Source organism: Rhinopithecus bieti, unplaced genomic scaffold, assembly GCF_001698545.2.
Source record: "Rhinopithecus bieti isolate Rb0 unplaced genomic scaffold, ASM169854v2 scaffold_21626, whole genome shotgun sequence".
In the NCBI taxonomy this organism is placed as follows: domain Eukaryota; kingdom Metazoa; phylum Chordata; class Mammalia; order Primates; family Cercopithecidae; genus Rhinopithecus; species Rhinopithecus bieti.
The window spans coordinates 564,225-586,581 of NW_016810801.1; the positions used below are offsets into that span (position 1 = coordinate 564,225).

The 22,357-nt window shown below is 39.5% G+C and overlaps 1 protein-coding gene and 1 long non-coding RNA gene across 2 annotated transcripts in view; one reads left to right on the top strand and one right to left on the bottom strand.

Annotated features, from left to right (window-relative positions):
• LOC108542686 (uncharacterized) overlaps positions 1-22,357 on the top strand; it is a 97,613-nt gene that overhangs the window by 16,914 nt on the left and 58,342 nt on the right. The gene's annotated exons all lie outside the window — the stretch shown is intronic.
• Positions 3,010-22,357, bottom strand: part of BOD1L1 (biorientation of chromosomes in cell division 1 like 1) — a 62,309-nt gene continuing 42,961 nt past the window's right edge. The window contains 12 exon segments of the mRNA XM_017892782.1: positions 3,010-4,397; positions 7,008-7,148; positions 11,043-11,196; positions 11,599-11,683; positions 11,775-11,824; positions 14,130-14,175; positions 15,221-15,252; positions 15,333-15,408; positions 16,405-16,478; positions 16,813-16,897; positions 20,565-20,644; positions 21,868-21,937. Coding sequence (XP_017748271.1) covers positions 4,280-4,397; positions 7,008-7,148; positions 11,043-11,196; positions 11,599-11,683; positions 11,775-11,824; positions 14,130-14,175; positions 15,221-15,252; positions 15,333-15,408; positions 16,405-16,478; positions 16,813-16,897; positions 20,565-20,644; positions 21,868-21,937 — 1,011 coding nt within the window. The 3' untranslated portion in view covers positions 3,010-4,279.

A 22,357-nucleotide genomic window follows, 5' to 3' on the forward strand; every position in this document is an offset into this window, starting at 1 on the left:
AATGTCAAGGGAAAGCTCTTTCCACTTAGATCTGTTGTGGGCACTAGCTAGGTGAATGAACATGGAGGAAATCCTTGAACAAGACCTTGGTTCTAATACTAGTTATGCTTCATATGTGTTCTTAAGCAAGTTACGTAATGGCCCTGTGCTTCAATTCTCCCAACTATGAAATTGGGTGTATGATACTCTTTCACAGGGCTATTCTGAAACTCTTAAGGGTTTTCAAAGTTTTCTGCTACATCAATTTCCATGGGCATTAAATTAAGTTTCTGTGTGTGTGGTTTAGGGAAAAGAAAGCAGGTACTCTAAAGGTTTAATAATAACCTTGGAAAATTCTAGGTTCAACAAATTAACCTGATTCCTCTCATAATTTCTTAGAATTTATATCTGTTAATGTGCACAATGAACTTCCAAGAAGGGCTATTGTGTAAGGAAACATCTCTTGGAACTACTGTTTTGTGTAATGCCAAGATATATTGATAGCATTATCTGTATCTTCCTCCAGGAAGTTTCTGAAAGGTTGACTTAGTGGTAAAAATGGCATCCATTATTGTCTCCAGTCGTCCCTGCTCTTCAGCTCCCAAAATACTCTCTTTAGGTTCCAACCTTGCTTGAAACTCCATTTTAGACTTTTAAAAATAAACTCCTCCCTTCATCTGCCAGGAGTTAGTCCTCTGTCCTGCTTCTCTAAGGAAGGTATTCTTCTCCCACTTGCTGTTCTGTGACAGTGCCAGTGCAACCCAGCTGTTTGCTTCATGTGGTTGTGCCCTTGAGACTTGAGCCAACATTTGAGTCCCTAGTGTTGAGCAGAGTAGTAGCTCAGCAAATGTGTCCTTTCCCAGCACAGCAGTTTCAGTGGGAAAAGTGCTGGTTCTAGAACTATTTTCTTCCCCTGAGAACAGTATCTGTCAGTGTATTCTGAAAAGCATCTTGTTCTTGATTTAATCATACAAAGATGGTTACACAGTAATCTTAGTCAATATAAGGTGCTCTTGTACAAATGATGAACAAGACATCCCAAAATAATAATAATAATAATAATAATAATAATAAATAGAAAAGCAACCTTTTCTAGCATTTCTTCTAGTTAGAACTATCTCCCTCTGACCTCAAATCAGTTAGGTTTTAATCACTGGCAGAGATGTTTGGGGAAAGGCTCTGATATATTATGGTCCTAAGAGCAGTGAGCCTGCTGTTGAGGTGGAAAGATCAATGCCTCCCTCCCATGGGCTTTCATATAAATAACTCTGGCCTGGGGGTTAGAAGACAAAGTGTTCAGTCTGTGTTGCCACCAGCTCGCCATGAAATCTCATTGGGAAGAGGAGTGTTACCTGATGACCATTCCTAATTGGCGTGGTTATGGTAAACCTGTTAGTAGACTCTAGTATTTAAGTCAAGTCTAGGTGGTAAGGGTCAAGTGGTACCATCCTGAGGAAAGAGGCCTCAAATAGGCAGGGAAGGATTGTGGTTGTGGATGACCAACTTCAACTGAAGAGGAACCGGCCATCATTTTGAGTCACATCGTCCTCAGTCACAGGGCGCTCTGCTGGCTTCACTAAGTCTTGTGTGATCCTCCTAGCCTTGTCTCAGCTCCGGGATGGGAAAGCAGGTGGGCTCTTGTTCGGGTTGCTCATGGAGAAGCAGTGAGGCAGTGGCAGTGGTAAGCAAGCCAAGGCCTGGGAAATGTCAAATTTGGAGATGGTCTGCAAGTGCTTCTCAGTGAGTTAGTGGAAGCTACTGGATTTTAGGCTGGATATTTTTTTTGGAGTCAGGGACTGTCCTGTAAATTGCAGTATGTTTTGCATTCCTGACCTCCTTCCTTCTGCTCAATACTAGTAGTAGCAAATCATTGTAATGACTAAGAATTGCTTCCACCTATTTCCAAAGTCTTGTATTAGAACCATTGGAAGGTATGTGGTTTAGCTGACTTCTCCATCATAAAATTTTTCACGTATTTCCACTATTTAGTTCCAGTTTTATCGAGAGGCCGCATTTCTGCACACTCCAACTACCCGGTCCCTATAGGGTCATGCCAACAGCAGCCATTACTAAACTGAATAACATCAGTGTCACAGTTAAGACTGCATTTTCAGAATGTACTGCTGGTGAACCAGTCTAAAACTGACTGGTGCAAAGGCTATGACCAAAAGAATCAGGAACCTTGGAAACTAGTTCAGCTTCTACCCTTTTACTTTTTACATTTTTTACTTGTATTTTGTATTTTAGATTTGGTTTTCTGTTCCTGCGTGCATTTACTTAGAATAATGGCCTGCAGCTGCATCAGTGTTGCTGTAAAGGACATCATTTCGTTCCTTTTTATGGCTACAGAGAATTCCATGGTTTGTATGCTCCACATTTCCTTTCTCCAATCCACTGTTGATGGGCACCTAGGTTGATTCCTTGTCTTTGTTATTGTGAGTAGTGCTGTGATAAACATCTAAGTGCAGATGTCTTTTTGGAAGAACAATTTACTTTCCTTTGGGCATATACCTGGTAATGGGATTGCTGGGTCAAATGGTAATTCATTTTAATTTTTTGAGAAATCTCCAAACTGCTTTCCACAAGAACTGAACTAATTTACAATCCTACCAACAGTGTATAAGAGTATAAGAGTTCCCTTTTCTCGCCAACACCTGTTATTTTTTGACTTTTCAATAAAAGCCTTTCTAACTGGTACCTCACTGTGGCTTTGATTTGCATTTCTTACTTTTAAGACAAATCACTTTAGATTTTTGAGCTTTGGTTAAAAGTCATCCACATACATAAAAATGAGAAACTCTCATGTTCCTCGTCTCTAAGGGCCTTTCTGGATCTAAAGTTCAGTTCTTCCAAGTTCAGTTCTACAGAGTTCAGTTCTACCGAGTTCAGTTCTACTGAGAAACGCCATCACTGACTCAAATTTGAATGTGAACATGGAACGATATAGGTAAGACCAGTTATTTAGAGAGAAGAAATGGTTTTCATGCAGACCAATTTTAAAACACATAAATAAAATTCTTACCACTCAAATTTTGGTAAACATTTTATAATTTATATATAAAATCTCAGTAAGAAACCATGTAAAATGACAGAAATATCCACCTGACATTAAGAGTCAAAATAAAAAAAAAAAAAAACCCATACACACTGAATGTAAATTTTAATTATAAAACAAGAATATGAACAAAACATTTAAAAATAATCTCAATTATTTGGCAACTCATCACATCATTGCAAGAGACAAATTTGATCGTAAGAAGTTTAATCTTATGAAAAACTGAAGTTGGACAGTTTGCTCATATGAGAGTTAAAACATGTTTAAAAAAACACCTGGCAATAAAGCCAGTTTCTATACTGAAACAATTGTGTATAAAACAACATAAAATCCTGAAACTGGATAGACAGGAGGGACCTAATCTTGAATGCATTTCTCTTCACTGGAAAAGACAATATGGAAAGAGTATTGGTAGAAGCTTCAGAACAGCACAGAGAAGGGGAATGAACACCAGCAGAGGAGTTTCTGCTGCAGGTGACTGATGCAACTTTACCTGAACCAGAACCTGTTTTATGTCAATGGGGCTGGTAGTACAGTCACAGATGCAAGTATAATCTAAAAACGTTACATTCTTAAAAAACAGGGCCACAACTGTGAACAGAAAAGCAATGGAGAAACTTTCTTTAGCTACACTACTTTACTTGGATACATGCGAGTTTCTGCCAGATCATATTAAGATAGTTACAGGGCAGGCAGAGTCCTAAAAAATTTTCTACTAATGACTGCATAGCATTTAAAACCCTTTTTTATTTAAAAAAAAATAATAATAAAGTAAAATAAACAGATATATAGTAAAGTTCACAGATAAGTTTTCTCTGTAAAATAAATAGTGTTCATTGATTAGCATCATACATAGAGTAAAATACAACCTATTTTTACATGTTTATATACTATACACAGATTACCAGTAGGCAGCCCGGTGTCTGATGGGCTGGAGGGGTTTGCATTCATGATGTGTCACATTGGGAAATCCCAATTTTGAATGTTAAAATATACAACTACTTTGTTTTGAGTTCAGATACAAAGTAAACTTATTGTCCTTTATCTGAAATAAATGTACATAATATCTTCTATGAACAATAGTTTATAAAGCTGTTTAAAACATAACAAGAAAAAGCTTGCACCTAGGGACTTACAGCACATGCATATCTTTTTCCTGGTTAAAGAGAAGCCTATGGCCACCGAGGCATGTCTCTTTCCTCTCCACTGTGTTCCTCCATAAGCCCAGGGCAGCAGTGGTCAGGATTATCGCTTTGCTTTTTTCACAGGGGCTTCCTCCACCCTTTGCTGGCCTCTTGTTCGGGCCCCAGGAGGGCTGACTTCTCTCTTGCGCTTGATAGAAGGGGAGAGCTGTGTCTTTGATCTGCATTAAGCAAAGTCAAGGCAATGGTGAGGTTTAAAAGCAGTTGCTTCAAGTAACTTGGGAGTTCCTTAAAAAAATGGAAGAGTTTTGAACTTGACAGCTAAGAAGAGAAAAACCCAGTAAAATTTATACACGAAAAGGAGCTATTTCGCGAAGAGCTCCAGCTAACTGGTTATTTGCTGTCAACCTCACACACAAACACAGGACACTGGAAAAGAAGTGTGAAGCCTGTGCTCTGGTTCCAGCTCTGCCACACTCTAGGTGCTGATGGTGCTCAAGTCCACTTCCTCCTCTGGGCCCTAGTTCTTTCATCTATAAAACAAAGACATCAACAGCAGGTCCCACCAATATACAAACTGTTCTAAGTTCAAACAATTAGCAAGAACACAGCAGGATTTCAACCTAGGTCGGACCAAGTGCAAAATCATACTTCGTAGCACAGGATTACAGAAAACAGCTGTGTTAGAAAAGGCACAGGAATTTCAGAAGAACATTCTAACCAATCTCCCTGTAACCAGCATACCCTGTTGATACAGTCTGTGATTAAAATTATTTGTTGGAAACTCCAATTAATCATGTTACTGTCCGGGAGATGTATGAAGTAGTTCCTCTTGGGTCTCTGATGCTTTCAGGAGAAAATCATCCAGAGCATAGAACACAGAGCCTTTTATAATTCTGCCTTCTACTTGTGCACCATCTGGGACTGTAGTCCGGCACCTTCCACATCACAGAGCAAGATGCCCTATCTTTGGAATCCCCCACAGAGAAATGCGACTTTATTGATATGAAGACTTTAGGTCTTTACCACAGCATTTACCACTGTAATTTATCTGCTGTGTTTCTACAAGTTACAATGAATATTTTGTAACTACAAGTTACAATCAATATTTTAAAACAATATATTAATAGGCCACAACAGAAAATACCACTTGTATCACATCTACTAAATTTGACTCATGAAAATTTTGTTTCAGTTACAGTAGCAGGAATGTGAGCACCAGCTGTATTGCAAAACATTCTGATAGTGGGTTGTTGTCAAAAAAGTTTGAAAGTCTTATACACATATATCTCTCCCATTAGACACAATGATTCTCTAGGGCAGCTGCTGAGATTTATTCATTTTTCTAACTCCAGTGCCTAGAGAAATGCCCAAAACATGGCAAGCAGGCAGTAAATGTCCTGTCAATGAATCAAAGGCTTGGAAAACCAAAATTGCAGGAGACGGAGAAACGGGACTCTACTGATACGAAGACACGTCTTTCATTTATTATTTGACAGCAAAAGTAAATAAACTCAAATTGAGTCAAAAATTGTTGCAGATGATGTGGTTTTGGCATGTGTTGACAATGACTGAAAATGTGTTTGTTGATAATCCATTTCAAACCATTTCCATGGAAAGCCACCAGCCACTCAATGAACACCTCTTCAGTAAAGGTGCCGTGTGCAGCATTGTGCTGGGGGCCAAATGGCAGCTAACAGAAGCTCTGAGTCAGGCTGCTTCTCCCCAGCCATGTGAGCTTCGTAGCTTATCCAGGCCCTTCCAGTTCTCCCAGAATGTGGTCTGTGACCAGGGGCACTAGTCACTGAGGAGCTTGTTGGAAATGCCAACTCACAGGCCCCACCCTAGACTTACAGACCCTGGATCTGTATTTTACAAAGAGCCTCAAGTGATTCGACTGCATGTTCAATTTTGAGTAGTATGCATGCAAACCTTCCTGAGATTCTGTCCCTCACACATAAAATAAAAGTAACTGTTACAATTCACTCAATGAGAGTTAAATGAGAGCATGTATGTGAAAGTGCCTAGCACTATAGTTCGCTTTCGTTTCTAGAACGTGGGGAAAACAGCACATACATGCAAGTATGCTGTGAAGATGAAAATGTGGTAAGAGGTCAAAACGGTTTTTGTGTACAGTGAAGAGTCTTTTACTTTGGAATATGATAATGTATGGAAAATATGACAAGTTCCTATCTCAAGAAAGAAAGCTAGAGCTCAGAGGGGTAAATAAAAGGAATATACCAAACCAATGCTATGTGGCATCTCAAGTGCCCAGTACTGACCAGAAGTGCAGCAAGAAGAGATGAAAATGGGCTGAAGCAGGATGGAAAGGATCTGACTTATTGGGGGTGCTGGTGCACTCCTCACTAGTTCAAGCAAAGGCAAGAAAGGAAGGCTCAGGACCACCTCTGGGAAGCAGTAAGACTAGTAAGGCTGCAGTGAAAGGTGTAAGCTGGCAGGGGCTGTGCCTAAAAGAGGAAGCTTTATCACCTCATCACCTCTCCAATGTCCTAGCTAACACAGAAATGATTCTGGGCTGTTATATGCTTTACCACACTGCCTTGCCTTTGGTCTTAGCGGATGGGAGAAGGCAGATAAGGCTCATAGGTGTCAAGGACAAGCCTGTGTGGCAGTCCACTGTGGCAAGGCCAGACTGGTGAGGCCACAGAGACACCTTCTGCAGCCCTTCCTATTCTTCTTGGAAACCAATGACCCCCCAAAACAGTTATTTGGTGAGACAAAATCTTAAAGGAAATTAGGAAGAAAGCATTATTGCACCCAAAATAGTCTTAGGGGGTTAAAAATTACTTGAAGTGTAAGCAGGGACTTACCTTCCTAATGGGGGAGAGTTACTAACTTTTTCGCTGGTAGGTAACTTCTCTTTTGCTAATTTGTGGCGATTTCTAGGAGAAACTGTGTCTGGGCTGCCAAGTTTGGATGTTGCACGTGCAGATGGCTTGCTATGTTGCTTTCTGAAACAGATTATAGAAACACTGGGCAATGGTAGCACTGAATACTCCAGTCTCTGGAACTATTTAGGAAGTATGAAGCTCCTTGTGGGCAAGTCAGAACAATAGGAACTAAAATCAGAAAAATGGTTGGTTTTCCTGACCACTGCTGATAAGTCGATCTTAATGTCATTTACAACTACCTCTGCTTGTGTGACACTATCTTTGCTCTTACTGTGCGTGGTATTTTATTGTGATTTAGAAAAAAGATGTACTGTGAAAAATAGAAAAATATATTGGCTGACAAAATAAAGATTACAAAAGAGCTCATCAGGATAGAATAAAGGGCCAAGATTAATGACAGTACAATTCACAAAGCTAAGTGTTAAGGCCTAAGTAGTCAACTGCATAAGAATTTGATAAGGAATTCTGATTAACCAGTAAAAACTCTGAAAAAGGAACTTGTTTAGCTGGTGTGTTTTTCAATTTGAGGCTCAGTAATGAGGATGCACACTGAAGAAAAATATCCAGAAAATAAGGTGTAACAGTCCTCTTCTGGATTCATTAGACCACACTTGGTATACAGAGTTTGCTTCCTTCTCTTTCCTTCCTTTCCCTTCCTTCATTTCCTTCCTTTTTCTTTCCCTCCCTCTTTCTTTCTTTTGAGAAAGAGCCTCGCTCTGTCACCCAGGCTGGAGTACAGTGCTACAATCTCTTCTCACTGCAACATCCACCTCCCAGGTTCAAGCAATTCTCCTGCCTTAGCTTCCCAAGTAGCTGGGATTACAGGAGTCTGCCACGACGCTTGGCTATTTTTTGTACTTTTAGTAGAGATGAGGTTTCACCATGTTGGCCAGGCTGGTCTTGAACTCCTGGCCTCAAGTGATCCACCAGCCTTGGACTCCCAAACTGCTGGGATTACAGGCGTGAGCCACAGTGCATGGCCTCTTTTATTTTTTATTAATTTTTTTTTAAGAGACAGCATCTTGTTATGTTGCTTAGGCTGGTCTCGAACTCCCAGCCTCAAGCAGTCTTCCTGCCTCAGCCTCCTGAGTAACTGGGATTACCGGCATGAGCCACTGCGCCCAGCTGCACATTTGCTTCTAAAAGAGGATAAAAGTAACTGAGGAGCACAAACAGGGATGATGAAAGGGCTCAAGAAACAAGCAGAGAAGACCTGGAAGCTGCCCTCAAATATGTAAGGGAAAATTAGACAGAAGGTTCTGAAAGTAGAACTAGAATCAAGAGTAGAAGCCATAGGGAGGCCGGCTTCTACTGAACACAAGTCAGAGAACGCTGAGGAGGATGTGGCCACTGAGGTCCATGCATAAGCAGGAAGACCCTTTCAGAGGAGATGCAGGTGCAGTGACTCAGGCATGACTGGCTAATGGTACTACATGACCACCAAAAGCCCACTCAACCCAGACAATTTGTGAAATAATGAAAACATCAGAGCCCTGGGAGTGATCAACCAATGCCAAGGAATCTAAACTAGAGAGAAAAGAACTCATTTGTAAATCAAAAGTTTATATTATAAAGTGCATGAAGAAGAACTTCAATAATCCAGGTGATTACAGAACCAGATACCTCAAATAAGATTTTTAAAGAATTTATAAAAGGCAAATCCGAGAGCAATTTCTAGACACTCACTGGACGGCTAGAAGGCCTATGGAACGTTCTCTGAGTTGAGCCCTACTTTCCACAACTGTTTTAGAGGGAAGCAGTAATTCTGGTGGGATGGATGCTATACCCAAATGCATGGGTTTTGGGCTCCAGCACCCTCACCCTCTCCTAGCAGCAGCAATTTGGATTCTGTGACTTCTTTTCTATTTATCTGAGCTGCTCCACCTAAAAAAACAAATATGAGACCACCTTATAACTTTCGCCGTGTGAGCTTCTAGAGTCCTCTGGCTCTAAAATCTGATTCTTTGAGAAATCAAACCATGGCACAAATGGCTAATAATGTGTTAAGTTTGGAGGAATTAGAAACAAGCTGATTTTAAGTATTTTTTTTCTGAGATGGAGTCTCACTCTGTCACCCAGGCTGGAGTGCAATGGCGTGATCTCGGCTTACTGCAACCTCCGTCTCCCGAGTTCAACCGATTCTCCTGCCTCAGCCTCCCGAGTAGCTGGAATTACAGGCATATGCCACCACGCCTGGCTAATTTTTTGTATTTTTAGTAGAGACAGGGTTTCACCATATTGACCAGGCTGGTCTCGAACTCCTGACCTCATGATCCGCCGGCCTCAGCCTCCCAAAGTGCTGGGATTACAGGTGTGAGCCACTGTACCCAGCCCCGATTTTAAGTCTTTATGTAAACACAAGCTACTATCATATTATGGTGTTAGCGTTATTTTTGAAATAAATCTTACTGAACTTTTTGATCTTGAATAATGAAATTAAATAAGATGATACCAAGATTAACACCTTATAAATCACATTAATTAAAAATTTAAAAAATATACATTTTTTCAGAGACAGAGTCTCACTGTCACCCAGGCTACAGTGCAGTGGTGTGATCACAGCTCACTGCAGCCTCAACCTCCTGAGCTCAAGTGATCCTCCCATTTCAGCCTCCCAAGCAGCTGGGACTACAGGCGCATGCCACCACGCCCAGCTAATTTTCAAGATTTTTTTGTAGAGATGGGGTCTCCTTGTGTTGCCCAGGCTGGTCTCAAACTCCTGGACTCAAGTGATTTTCCCATCTTTGTCTCCCAAAGTGTTGGGATTACAAGCATGAGCTACCATGCTCAGCCTGGAAAATATTCATGTTTGGGAAAGTTATTAACGGTTAGGATGAGACTACACAGTTACGTACCATTTCTCAAATGTGCCATGGGAAAAGGAATACTGGATGATATGAACAGGTATAATGATATAGGTCAACAACAGAAAAGGGGTATCAGCAAATAATGCTTGTTTAAACAAAGTTCAACCAGCTTCTTTCCTTTAGGAGTTTGCCAACTCCCCCCCCTCTTTTTTTTTTTTTTTTTTTTTGAGATGGAGTCTCGCTCTATCACCAGGCTGGAGTGCAGTGGAGCCATCTCGGCTCACGGCAACCTCCGCCTCCCAGGTTTAAGTGATTCCCCTGCCTCAGCCTCCCGAGTAGCTGGGACTACAGGCGCCCGCCACCATGCCCGGCTAATTTTTTGCATTTTAGTACAGACAGGGTTTCACTGTGTTGGCCAGGATGGTCTCGATCTCCAGACCTCATGATTCACCCACCTTGGCCTCCCAAAGTGCTGGGATTACGGGCGTGAGCCACCGCGCCGGGCCCTGGAGTTTGCCAAACCCTCAATGTTTTAATGAACATGTAACTGAGAAGGAGAGAGAATTCACTGACATTCCCAAACTCATCTGACCATGGTACTCTTTTTCTTAGAGGTTTCTGGCTACGATAGGGCTTGAGAGAACACATTTTGGGAAATACATGAAATTATGTACCTCAAAATTGGTCAAATTTGGGCACTTTCCTATGACCAACCTATTGCATAGCACTGGTGAGATGCATGTGATGACGGTGGTGCATGGGCCTGGTTCCTCCTGTTTTTGGGTTGAAATAAGTATGCTGAGAGCAGGGATGATGTTTTATGTATGTCCATATGCATGAATGGTGCACAATACAATGTCTGAAGGATGGCAGATGCTCAAAAAGTATTTGTAAAGAATTGAATGGGTTCCACCAAATAGACGTTTAAAACCTGGTAAAGACTCTGAAGCAATCCCCCAAAATGGTTTAGGACAGAAAATGTGTTCTCCAAGAACTATGTGCCCACTGCTAACAATAAAAATGAAAGGGAAACACTTCCACTGAAGTATGAATGATTCAGTTCAAAGAGAATCCCAGGAAACCCAGAGCAGTTTTCAGATGGAGACGCTGGTGAAGGTCTCTGGCAGCTCTGTGCTGCCCCCATTACCTCTGAGCCTCTGATCTGGTGGTGGATCTTGTGGTGGCTCCTGAAGGCTCGTCCTCTTCCTCCTCTTCCTCTTCCTCATCAGACTCCTGCTCTTTCTTGTCCTCTGCTGGTTCAGAAACTGATTTCTGGCGTTTTCTTTCTGGCTCTGAGGATTCTGTTCAAATAGAAGGGTAACACCTGGATTATACAATTCCCAAAGATCCAAGGGAGAGAGTCATGGAGTTTAGAACTTAGGATATTAGGGACTTGGAGGCAGAGAAGTGGTTTTCCACTTCCTTTTTGTTTCAGCACTTGCGATTCACAACTGTTTAACTTAATCTCAAACACATTTTGGATAGTTTACATATGCAGTTCACAGCCAGCGTTCATAAAAAATTCACATGTATTCAGAAAAGCATCTGGGATGTACCATTTCTGACATGGGATTAGACCTATTTCACACATATTTATGTAATATTAATATTAGCCGTATCACTGGATTTTTCCTCAAAGAAAAACTCTTAAAAAAGGTGATTTTGAAACAATAAGACTTATTAAGAATTTGCTAGAAACATACCTGCATCATCTGACACAGTGAGAGAACGTTTGGGTTTTCTTCCTCTTCGACGCACACTTGCTACTGTTTTTTCTTCACCATCATCCTAGAAGCAATAAAATTAAAGTTCAAAGGGTGGTCAGTTGAGCATTTAAGTTGATTTGTAAACATATCTTGATAAGAAATTTAACACTTACATTGCTTATACTTCTTTCTTGTAGGTTAGCTGTTTCTTTATTGGATTCATCTTTAAGAAAAGGAAATCTCTGCATTAATATTTTATTACTGTAAATTTAAATTTCAAGTCAGTCTGGCTTATCTGTCAGTGTATCAGTATTAATTAATACACTTTTATACACTTCATTATTATTTTGTTATCAGTCAAGCAAAGATAGAATCAGAATATCTAGCAGAGACCACATTGGATTGTGAGTTACAAAACTTAAGTTTTCATTTCAGATTTTATTTTATTTTATTTGCTGACCCTCAGTTTTTTCAGCTGCAAAATAGGAAGTTGGATTAGACTACTTTTTTTTTCTAAGACAGAGTTTCACTCAGTCACTCAGGCTGGAGTGCAGTGCAGTGGCGTGATCTTGGTTCACTGCAGCCTCCGCCTCCTGGGTTCAAGCAATTCTCTTGCCTCAGCCTCCCGAGTAGCTGGGATTACAGGTGCCAACCACCACGCCCAGCTAGTTTTTTGTATTTTTAGTAGAGACAGGGTTTCACCATGTTGGCCAGGCTAGTCTTGAACTCCTGACCTCGGGTGATCCACTCGCCTCGGCCTCCCAAAATGCTGGGATTACAGGCCTCTGAGCCACCACGCCTGGCTGGGTTAGACTACTTTTACGATCCCTTTCAGTGTTCTGACCCCAAAGAAAGAATTAAAAAGGGGCATATAAGGAGCCCACAATATGTACCAGTAACTGCAAGCTGGAATGATATACAGGCAGAGCATCCCTAATCTGACGATCCAAAATTTAAAATGTTTTAGAGTCCAAAACTTTTTGAGCACCAACATGACCCTCAAAGGAAATGCCACTGGAGCATATTGAATTCTGATTAGGAATGCTCAACTGGGAAATGCAAATATTCCAAAATCTGAATAAATTCAAAATCTGAAACACTTCTGATGTCCTAGGCATTTCGAATAAGGATATATAACTGGTACTTTTATTTTTATGAGACAGGGTCTTGCTCTGTTGTCCAGGCTAGAGTGCAGTGGTGCAATCATAGTTTACTGCAGCCTCCAACTCCTGGGCTCCAGTGATTCTCCTGTGGAGGCCTCGGAAAGTGCTGAGATTACACGTGTCAGCCACCACACCTGTCTAATATGGACTTTTCAATTTCAATGTAGCTCTGCAAGTATTATGATCCTAGCTTATAGTCTGAACAAACCAGGCTTGAGTAACTTGATTTATGTAATTTGTTCAGAGTCACGTAAGTAACAAGTAGAGCGACAGGTAGAATTCTTTTGATTCCAAATACATCATGGTAGTTAAAAAAGTACATCTTATGACCTGTTTGTAGGGTGCATACATACATTCTTTATGCATTTGCTTTCTGCAGATGTTACAATTTTCTGAGACTGTTTCATGGTAAGAAAAGTAAAGATTAGTTCAATGAACTAGCTGAAGCTGAGATTATGGGGATGTACATCAGGCACTCAAAACTCAAAGGTACTTCTTTTGGTGACTGTAGTAGTCATTGTTTTTTGCAGGTTTAAAATACCAATGAAAATGAAAAAGTTAACCCAATAGAAAGGTCAACAAAGAGGACTGTCTTAAAATGGTCATCATTTTACCCACATTCAGAAAACATTCTGAATCACACAGCTTTAATTAGCGTCCTTAAAGGGCACTGAAGTTACAAAGATTTCTTCTTGTATGGATTCAGAATACTACAAAATCATTAATACAAACTGGTGAAGACCAAACGTGCAGAATCTCCTCCCTCTGTTAAAAAATAAACAAACCTTAATTTACCAAGACACAAGAAAAAATGAAGTACGATCACACATAAATGTGGAAAAAATTTTATATTACCTATTTGCTTTATTTGCTGATCAGAATATATACTTTATTGATCTGACCATGCTATTTATTTGATACAAAATAGCTGTCACATTAACCTTTGTTGTTGATATCAGCACTTCAAAGCTCACTAATGGCTCCTCTTGCTTTTATGTAAAAAATTTTAGACCACAAAATGGATACACACACATTGCAAAAAATATCTGGAAAATGCATGCAATAGTGACAAATAATATGGAATGCTCCCATTATTCCACCCTCCAGAGCTAATCATTATCAACATTTTGGAATATATTTTTCTCCTTGGAATGAGGAGAAAAAGAGTCAAAACAATTTCAATTCTTGAGTCCTGGACTCTGTAAGTCAATAGATAATCTCTCCCAGATACAAGGACAACTATTTTTACCAAGAGGGCCACCCACTTCAATGAGAAGCAGAATGGAAGTCCCAAACGTTCTCCAAGAGCCAGCCTCTCCTGCCCCTCCCTCAGATCACACACAGAGGAATGCTATAGGTACATACCTGTTGGCATTACTTTCAGTTTGCTGCTAGGTGGAGATTGTTCTACCTATGTTTAAATAAACAACAACAAAAAAATTAAAATCAGCAGTTTATAATCATCACATAGAAATGCAATCAATGATATAAAAGTGGTATAGGATCTTTATTTACATAGGCATATTTGAGACCTATTTTCTATAATTAAGTATACCTAGCAAACATGGATGCCTGAGCTTCTAAATACAGACTTTCCAATAAGTAACTTCCCTTTTGCGATGCTAGAGGATGAGAAGTGAGGCAATGCAGCATGGCCACTGTGGTTAATATTCCCCAAGACAAACCATTTTACATGTTGGTAAATGCATTCACATGTGCTTCTCTGGTTTTGTCTTATAATAATTCTATGAGATAAGTACTGCAGGCATCATACCACTTTACATTCAAGGAAACTGAGTCACCAGAGGGTCCCATGACTGACCCTAAGTCACAGGTCTCGGGGTAAGTGGCAAAGCTGAGGCTTGAATCCCATGTTCTTTTGTTAGGTCAGTGAATACACATCTGTTCTCCTTATAATGCTCTTCTCATAATAATCCATTGAAATGCATGCGATGGAATCCTGATACAATGATTTTGGTGGGTATATACATCAGGGTCAAAGATAAAGAACGTTCAAACATAAAATATCACTGAGGATTTTCCTGCACTGAACTCTGTGTATATTTTAGATTAAAAAGAATTCCACAGAAAGTAGTAAGATGGCAAGACAACTCACAAGTCTCTATAAAGAAGCCACTATCTCAAAATCATATAAAATAGCTAATTTGTATATTTTAACCACGGGTAGCCACAGGAAGATAAATCCCTAGATAAGTTTTAAATCAAACTCACGAGTTAGAATGGAATAAGAATGAAGAACAACTAATATAACTCTGTTTACACAAAGATACTAGTAATCAAAATATTTGAATGGTTACTCAGTATTTTATTTAAGAAACTCTTTCAAAGCTTTTCAAGTACTTAAAAAAATAAAGTTCAAAATACTAGATAGTGCATTATACCCTTTTCAGGTTAAGAGCAAGTATTTGAAATTGTCGTGTTTTGCAATTACTTACAGTGGCAATGCCAGTATCTGTTTTGGAGTCGTCTTCTAAAAAAAAAAAAATTCTCTTAGAAAATCGGTTCGAAATTTCTTGTGTGTGAACTGAAAACACACCAAGTACCTACTCATTTTTAACGTTGTTTCTACAGGGTATTTGCGAGGTCTTCCTCTTTTCCTTTTAATAATTATTGGCTGATCTTCCTAAGGGGGAAATAAAAAACAACAGCAATTTAAAAAAAATTTAATCCTTTATTATACAAAGTTTTCTCAAAAATCAGACTTAGAGTTCCTGTCTAAGAGAGCTCAAATCCTAGCTTTGTCACTTTAAAAATATGTGATGTAGGGCTTAGTGTTTTATTTACTTATCTCACTGTAGTTTCTTCAACCTGATAAATATCACTAACTGTCATAAATTAAAGGAGCCGTGAGGATTTTGAGACAATGAAGTAATCAAAGTGTTACCTTTTACTTCTGTAATAAATATGTATGTCCATTTAAATTGGGATTTAGCCCAAGTTAGTTATGACCAAATGGTAACCCTTATAAAAAATAAAGGGGTCCACTGAATATATCATACATACAGAAGTGAGAACAACAACGAAAGATTTAAAATGGGCAAACCTGGCGATGGTTATCTAGATCTGGCTAGTGCACAGGCTGTGTCTCTTGATTTATGGTGCTCAGTCTCAAGCCACTGCAATTCTCTGCTCCACGGGCTCCCTGAAAATCTATGGGTTAGAGTGGGCAGGGCTGGGATGCTGTCTGTGCCTGCAGCCTCCAGGAATCCATGACCTTGCCTCATGAACTAGGTCCCCTCCAGTATTCCCTGCATGCCTTCTGCACACCCTGCTGCTGTTCCCATTTCATCCTAGCTGGACTCCATGGCTCAGACAGCCTCCAATGTCAGGCCAGGAACCTGACACTGACACTGATGTAGAGCACTGAGCTGATCCTATCTGGCTATGACATAAGTGGGTCTCATATAAATGTTTTGAAGAAACAAAGATGAAGACAACAAAAGTAATCAAAATGACACTGATAAAATGCACTGTATGAAACGGTGCCCCATTGCACTAAAAAACCCCAAGCTCCTTCAAAGTACTTAAGAAAAACTCAAGGTAACAGTATTTAACGAATTTAATTTGGTTTTAGTGCTTAAATAATTGTGAACAAATAAATATGAAAAGCACATCTCACCTCCTGAGATTTTATGGTGTCATCATCGTTCTGCTCTGGCTTTTCACCAGTAGTTTCACTGCTGCTATATTCATCTGTAGAAAAGGAAGAGCTTTGTCCACTGCTAGTGACCACGGTCAGCCTTCCCCATCTTTACCCAGGAGACCTACATAGCTGCAGCCACACATGAACACACACTCCATTTTCATGTTTCTACCATCAAAATTAGTAAGCCTGAGTTAGGGTGATTAGTAAACAGCACATTTTGGGTATAGCAAGATCCAAATTAAAAATGATTCCTAATCTTAAGCATGAGGCTCTTTATTATACAGGGAAAGTAAATGAGCAGAATAGATGTTTCGGTTGTTGAGAGATACGATGGCTGCTTTGAAGGCTCAGTCAATTTACCTAAGCAGATGTTTTACTCACCTTTTTCTTCCATGACCCTTGAGGCAGTGCTATTTGTCTCAGAACTGGTTTTAGATAATTCTTCCAAATCTCCGGAGTTCTCTTCCTATAGAGAAGTTGAAAAAGACCGGAAGCTTCTTCAAACTGAAGCCTTCATCCATTCATCCTCCCCACCCAAGTATGCCTTTCTATTTCAAAAAAACTCCCTATCTCTTTTTTAGGATAGTTTTTTGGAAAATGTTTTTGAAATGTAACTATTATTGCTGCTAGTGAGACTATAAAAAAAATAAACATTCTGAGAACAGAAAAGCATGAGATAAGGTTCAAGTATAAAATATCAAGGCCATTTTCTTTCCTGCAAAATAGAAATTGCTCTTCTCCTCCCTCCGCTTGGATTTTGTCTTTTTAAGACAAACTCCAAAGGAAAAATGGACAGATATTGGCAACAGATATTTATCTTTGTGGGGTGATGGAGGGGGGAGATGTGGGGAAGCAATAATTTGGGAGGTGCCAAAGGGAATTTATGGGTATCCAGATGGGCTGACTTGGAGCAGTGATCTTTCAGCAATTAAATTATCCCCCTATAGTGGCAAGAAAGTTCTCAGCATGAAATGCCAAATCATTTATACTATAATACTTATACAGTATATAAACAAAAATATATAAAGTAGAATAAGATCAAGATGAAATAGGAAACTAAGCATTAATTTTACTTTAATGCCCCATTATAAACAACTGTAAATCCTCATTTCCATTAATTTTAATTTTACTTATTTTTGAATGGAAACATATTCTCGTGGTTCAAAATTTAAAGGGATCTATAATGAAATGCCCTCACCCCCGACTTCCCTACTTGGAAGACTTCAATGTCATTGGGTTTTGATATAGCCTTTCAGGGACTGGAAGGGGATGGATATAAAAGCAAATCCACATTTCACACAGTCTTCTGAAACACTGTAATTTCTGACCCACTTCACGTCAGATATGATTAGATCTTCATTCTTTTTTACCTAACAATGAAGATGGCACAGAGCTTCTGTTACTTCCTAGTAAAAGAAGTGTCAGTTCAGCCATTTCGCTTGTTATTTGTTTGTATCTGCATTACAAATACTATCTTTATCTTGTGGGGTTTTTTGTTGTGGTTATTTTTGCAGAAATCTCAAACCAGTGTCTGTTTTGGGAGGGTCAGTTCAATTAAAACAAGGTAAACAAGGTAAACAAACTCTGCAAATTCATTTAGTTGAGCATTTGTAAGCTATTGTCATAAAATGCTGAAAGTGAACAAGTAAGTGAAGGTCTCAATGTCAAGTCCTCTGTGTTGTGGGACTCCCAGCTTCCCTTAAGGTACTCTGACCGTACTACATAACTAGGTCTAAGAAGTGCGATTACAATACAAGACTAACAGGTGATGTCAGAGGAGAGCTCACTTTCAGTGATGGCATCAGGGCCAATCTATACAGTAAATATTAGTAGAGATTAATTTTTAAGATTTTTAGATAAAAGGCATATATAAATCGTGGTTCTACCATTTCTTCTCACTTTCTGAGGGCTTGTGGTACCTTGGGAGAGTGCTAATTTAGAGGATGGAAGGTCCACTCATTTGGGAAAGCTGAGGAGAAACCTATTTGCTCTGACCTTATGAACACATCAACATTGAGGCTTCACTGAGACCCTCATGCTGCACTGCCATTTTCAGCGCAGGACCTCTTCAAGTGCTGTGTGTGTGTGTGTGTGTGTGCGCGTGCGTGTGTGTGAGAGACAGAGAATGTGTGTGTGAGAGGGAGCGAGGCAGCATGTGTGTGTGAGGCGAGGGGGAGAGAGGGAGAGAGGGAGGGAGAGAAGGAGGGAGGGAGGGAGGGAGGGAGGGAGAGAGAGAGAGAGAGAGAGAGAGAGAGAGAGAGAGAGAGAGAGAGAGAGAGTGAGTGTTGGAGCGGGTTTAGGAGCAGGCAGAAGTTTTTGAGGTCTTCTCCCTCATTTCAGCCAGAACATCTACACTTATATCTGTTTCATATAGCGGGGGCTGAAGATGTTCTGCACAAATCTTCAAACCATTGGATGAACTGCATTTCTGTTTCTGAACTGGCTCTTTCAGAGCCAACACTTGGTCCTGTAAGCACTTCATCAGATCCTGATGACATGCATGCAACTCGCTTTCCTGCTTTTATTTTTCCAGTGCCTGGAATTTTTTCACTTACTCAATTTTGGTCTTCTTTTGGTCTTACTATACACATTTCAGAATAATGACTTTATTGCTTTTATAAAATGGTACATATTTACTACACAGAAAACTTTAACAGAAATGATGAAATCACTCCCAATTTACTGTCCAAAAATCACTAATATTAAGATGACATCAAATAAATGCTATTGCAGGACAGCTTTCCATGTAAGAAAGGATTCTTTTGTAGCAACTGAAAATACTGTGTCCATAAAACCGCTTAATGAAAATAGTTACATTAGATTTTATTTAAATTAACATTAAAAAATCATGAAATTTAAGAGAAAATAAAACAATACCCCTTCAATCTACTTTTTTTCAAATTTAGAAGTATCGTCTCAGGATTTTTGATTTTGGACAGGCATAGCTTAAGAGCCCGTTTCTTCCTTTGGTCACAACCAACTAAAATTCATGACAATATGCCACTTTCCCTCTTAGGTTATTAAATCTTTTCCTACTTTTTATTTAGTTCTTCAGTTACTGGGGGAAAAAAGACACCAAAGTCTGGTTTTAGAGAACTGGAAGTCAGTTCTCTAAATTCGGGAAAGAGAGAGGAAAAGATGGAACTAGTTTAGACAGACAATGAGAAATTTTAGAGTACTGAGTCTCAGAAATGGAAGAACACCCAAGAGGTATCTAGTAGGGAATGAAAAAATCTGGGCCTACAACAAAAGAGACAGCAGAGCACAAATAAAAATTTGTGAGGAGGTTCTGTGAGTCATAAGATGAAAATAAGACCACAGGAAAAAAGGCAATGGGTGAGGCCAATCCTTAAGAGTACCCAGATTTTAAAGGTAGGAGGTGATATGGTTTGGCTGCGACCCCACTCAAATCTCATTTTGAATTACAGGTCCCATCATCCCCACTTGTAGTGGGAAGGATGTGGTGGGAGGTAATTGAATCAGGGGGGCAGGTTTGTCCTGCGCTGTTCTCCTGACAGGGAATAACTCTCATGAGATCTGATGCTTTTATAAAGAGGAGTTCCCCTGCACATGCCCTCTTGCCTGTCGTTATGTTAAGACGTGACTTTGCTCCTCCTTTGCCTTCCACCATGATTGTGAGGCCTCCCCAGCCATGTGGAACTGTGAGTCAATTAAACCTCTTTCCTTTATAAATTACCCAGTCTTAGGTATGTCTGTATTAGCAGCATGAGAACAGACTAATACAGGAGGTAAGCTAGAGAGTAAAGTACTAATATTTAAATATATGTGACTATTTCAATATTTTGGTGCAAGTATATCTGTGATAAAGCACATTCTACTTTGGAAGAAAACATTTAGACACCTTAAGAAATCAATACTACTGAACAAAAACCTAAGCAATGTTATATTTAAATTGTAATAATTAAGACAATCTTGCAGTTTAAGAATTATAAAGTGCAACATTTGATTTTGGGGAGGAGACTAAAAATATACACCTTTTATAATAAAGTGATTATTATTAGAGACATATAAAGGGGGATACTAAAATGAAAAAAATATTATAATAAGTATTCACAATGCTGTAATTAGGCCTCCCTACCCCCACCCAAAACTTTAATATGTGGAAAAAATACCTTTGTGTCACGTGGCTCAGTTTCAGAACACTGCCTTTGTGCTGTTTCTATTCTGGAATCCAGGACATCTGGATTATCATCTGTAAATCAGTTTAGACAGAATCACAAATGAACAAAAGCTAAATGAAAAATGAAATACATAGTTCTATTTTAAGACTGTTTGAGCCTTCTTTCTTAGGCCTGTGATACAGAGAAGCCAAAAGTTACTCTATATTTATAATATCATGTGATATGAGCACTGAACACTTGCCTTTTGCTCTGGCAAAGTAAAAATAAAACAAAATACAAAAATCCCCATATGTTCACATGACACCAATGAAGTAGTGGGTTCTGTGGGAAGGGCTTAGTGTATAGTTTCCAGAGATACTTTAACTTTCTAAATGAGTTACTACCTAAGAGGTATAGTATAGTAATTGAGACCATGGGCTTTGGAATCAGATTTATGTGGTGAAGATAAAGTCGTAATTTTTTAGAATCTTAATCTCTTTATTTATAAGATGATACCACCACCTAACTTATAGGTTTATTGTAAAGATTAAATGGGAATGTATATAATGTACCATAGATAGTACCTGAATACATCAGGAACTCATTAAATTGCTACCAAATAATATAAAATATAAATATTCCATTCTTCACTCTTCATTCTTTCTCATGTAGTCATTCAATAAGTATTGAACTTCTCCTTTATGTCAAGTATTAAAGGTCAGTGCACTGTTCAACATGATAGTCACTAACCACATGTGGCTACTGAAATATAAAATAATTAAAAAACAATTATAAATTCAGTCTTTTGTTTCCACTGACCACTCTCAAGTGCTCAACAGTGACATGTGGCTAGTAGCTTCTGTATTAGACAAAATGAATGTACAACACTTCTATTACTGCTGTTCTACTAGAGGGCACCATTACAGACCATGAGAAAATCAATAGTATGAAGCACAGAAGGGGTGTTAGAGGCACTTTGGAACTAACGTGCTTCACTAGCTCTGTAGGGCATCTGCTTATGATACAAAATACAGACTGCAGTGGCACCTGGCTGGGACCTGGGGTGTGGTTCCAGAGAGAGTTTATCTTTGTCTGAGATCCAGGGGTTGGGTCTTCTGCAGGAAACAATCTAGTTTCTAGACTGAGGTCCAGAAAGGACCCTGGAGGTATCAAGCCAGTCTAGAAACAAATTAGCCTCAAGACTTGTGAAGTAGACAGTTACTATCCTCAAAATTCTCTATGTTTTGGCTCACTCTTTTGGATATAAAATAATACGATTTTCAAAGATGTCTAAAACAGAAACATATATAAATACCCAGTTCATCTTCTGAAGAGAGATAATGCTTTCTTTTTCTTTTAGGCATATGCCTTTCTTCCTCTTCAACCTGGAATTAAGAATGACTAGATCAAAGGCCATAGAATTTTGATTCAAATAAACTGAAATGGGGGCACATTGTATTAGTTTCTAACCTTTGGAGTAAGCTGATATACACATTTTTAAAAAATCTAGAACACTTGGCCAGGCGCGGTGGTTCACGCCTGTAATCCCAGCACTTTGGGAGGCTGAGGCGGGTGGATCACGAGGTCAGGAGATAAAGACCATCCTGGCTAACATGGTGAAAACCCATCTCTACTAAAAATAGAGAAAAAAATTAGCCGGGCGAGGTGGTGGGTGCCTGTAGTCCCAGCTACTTGGAGGCTGAGGCAGGAGAATGGTGTGAACCGGGAGGCGGAGCTTGCAGTGAGCAGCGTTCATGCCACTGCACTCCAGCCTGGGCGACAGAGCAAGACTCCATCTCAAAAAA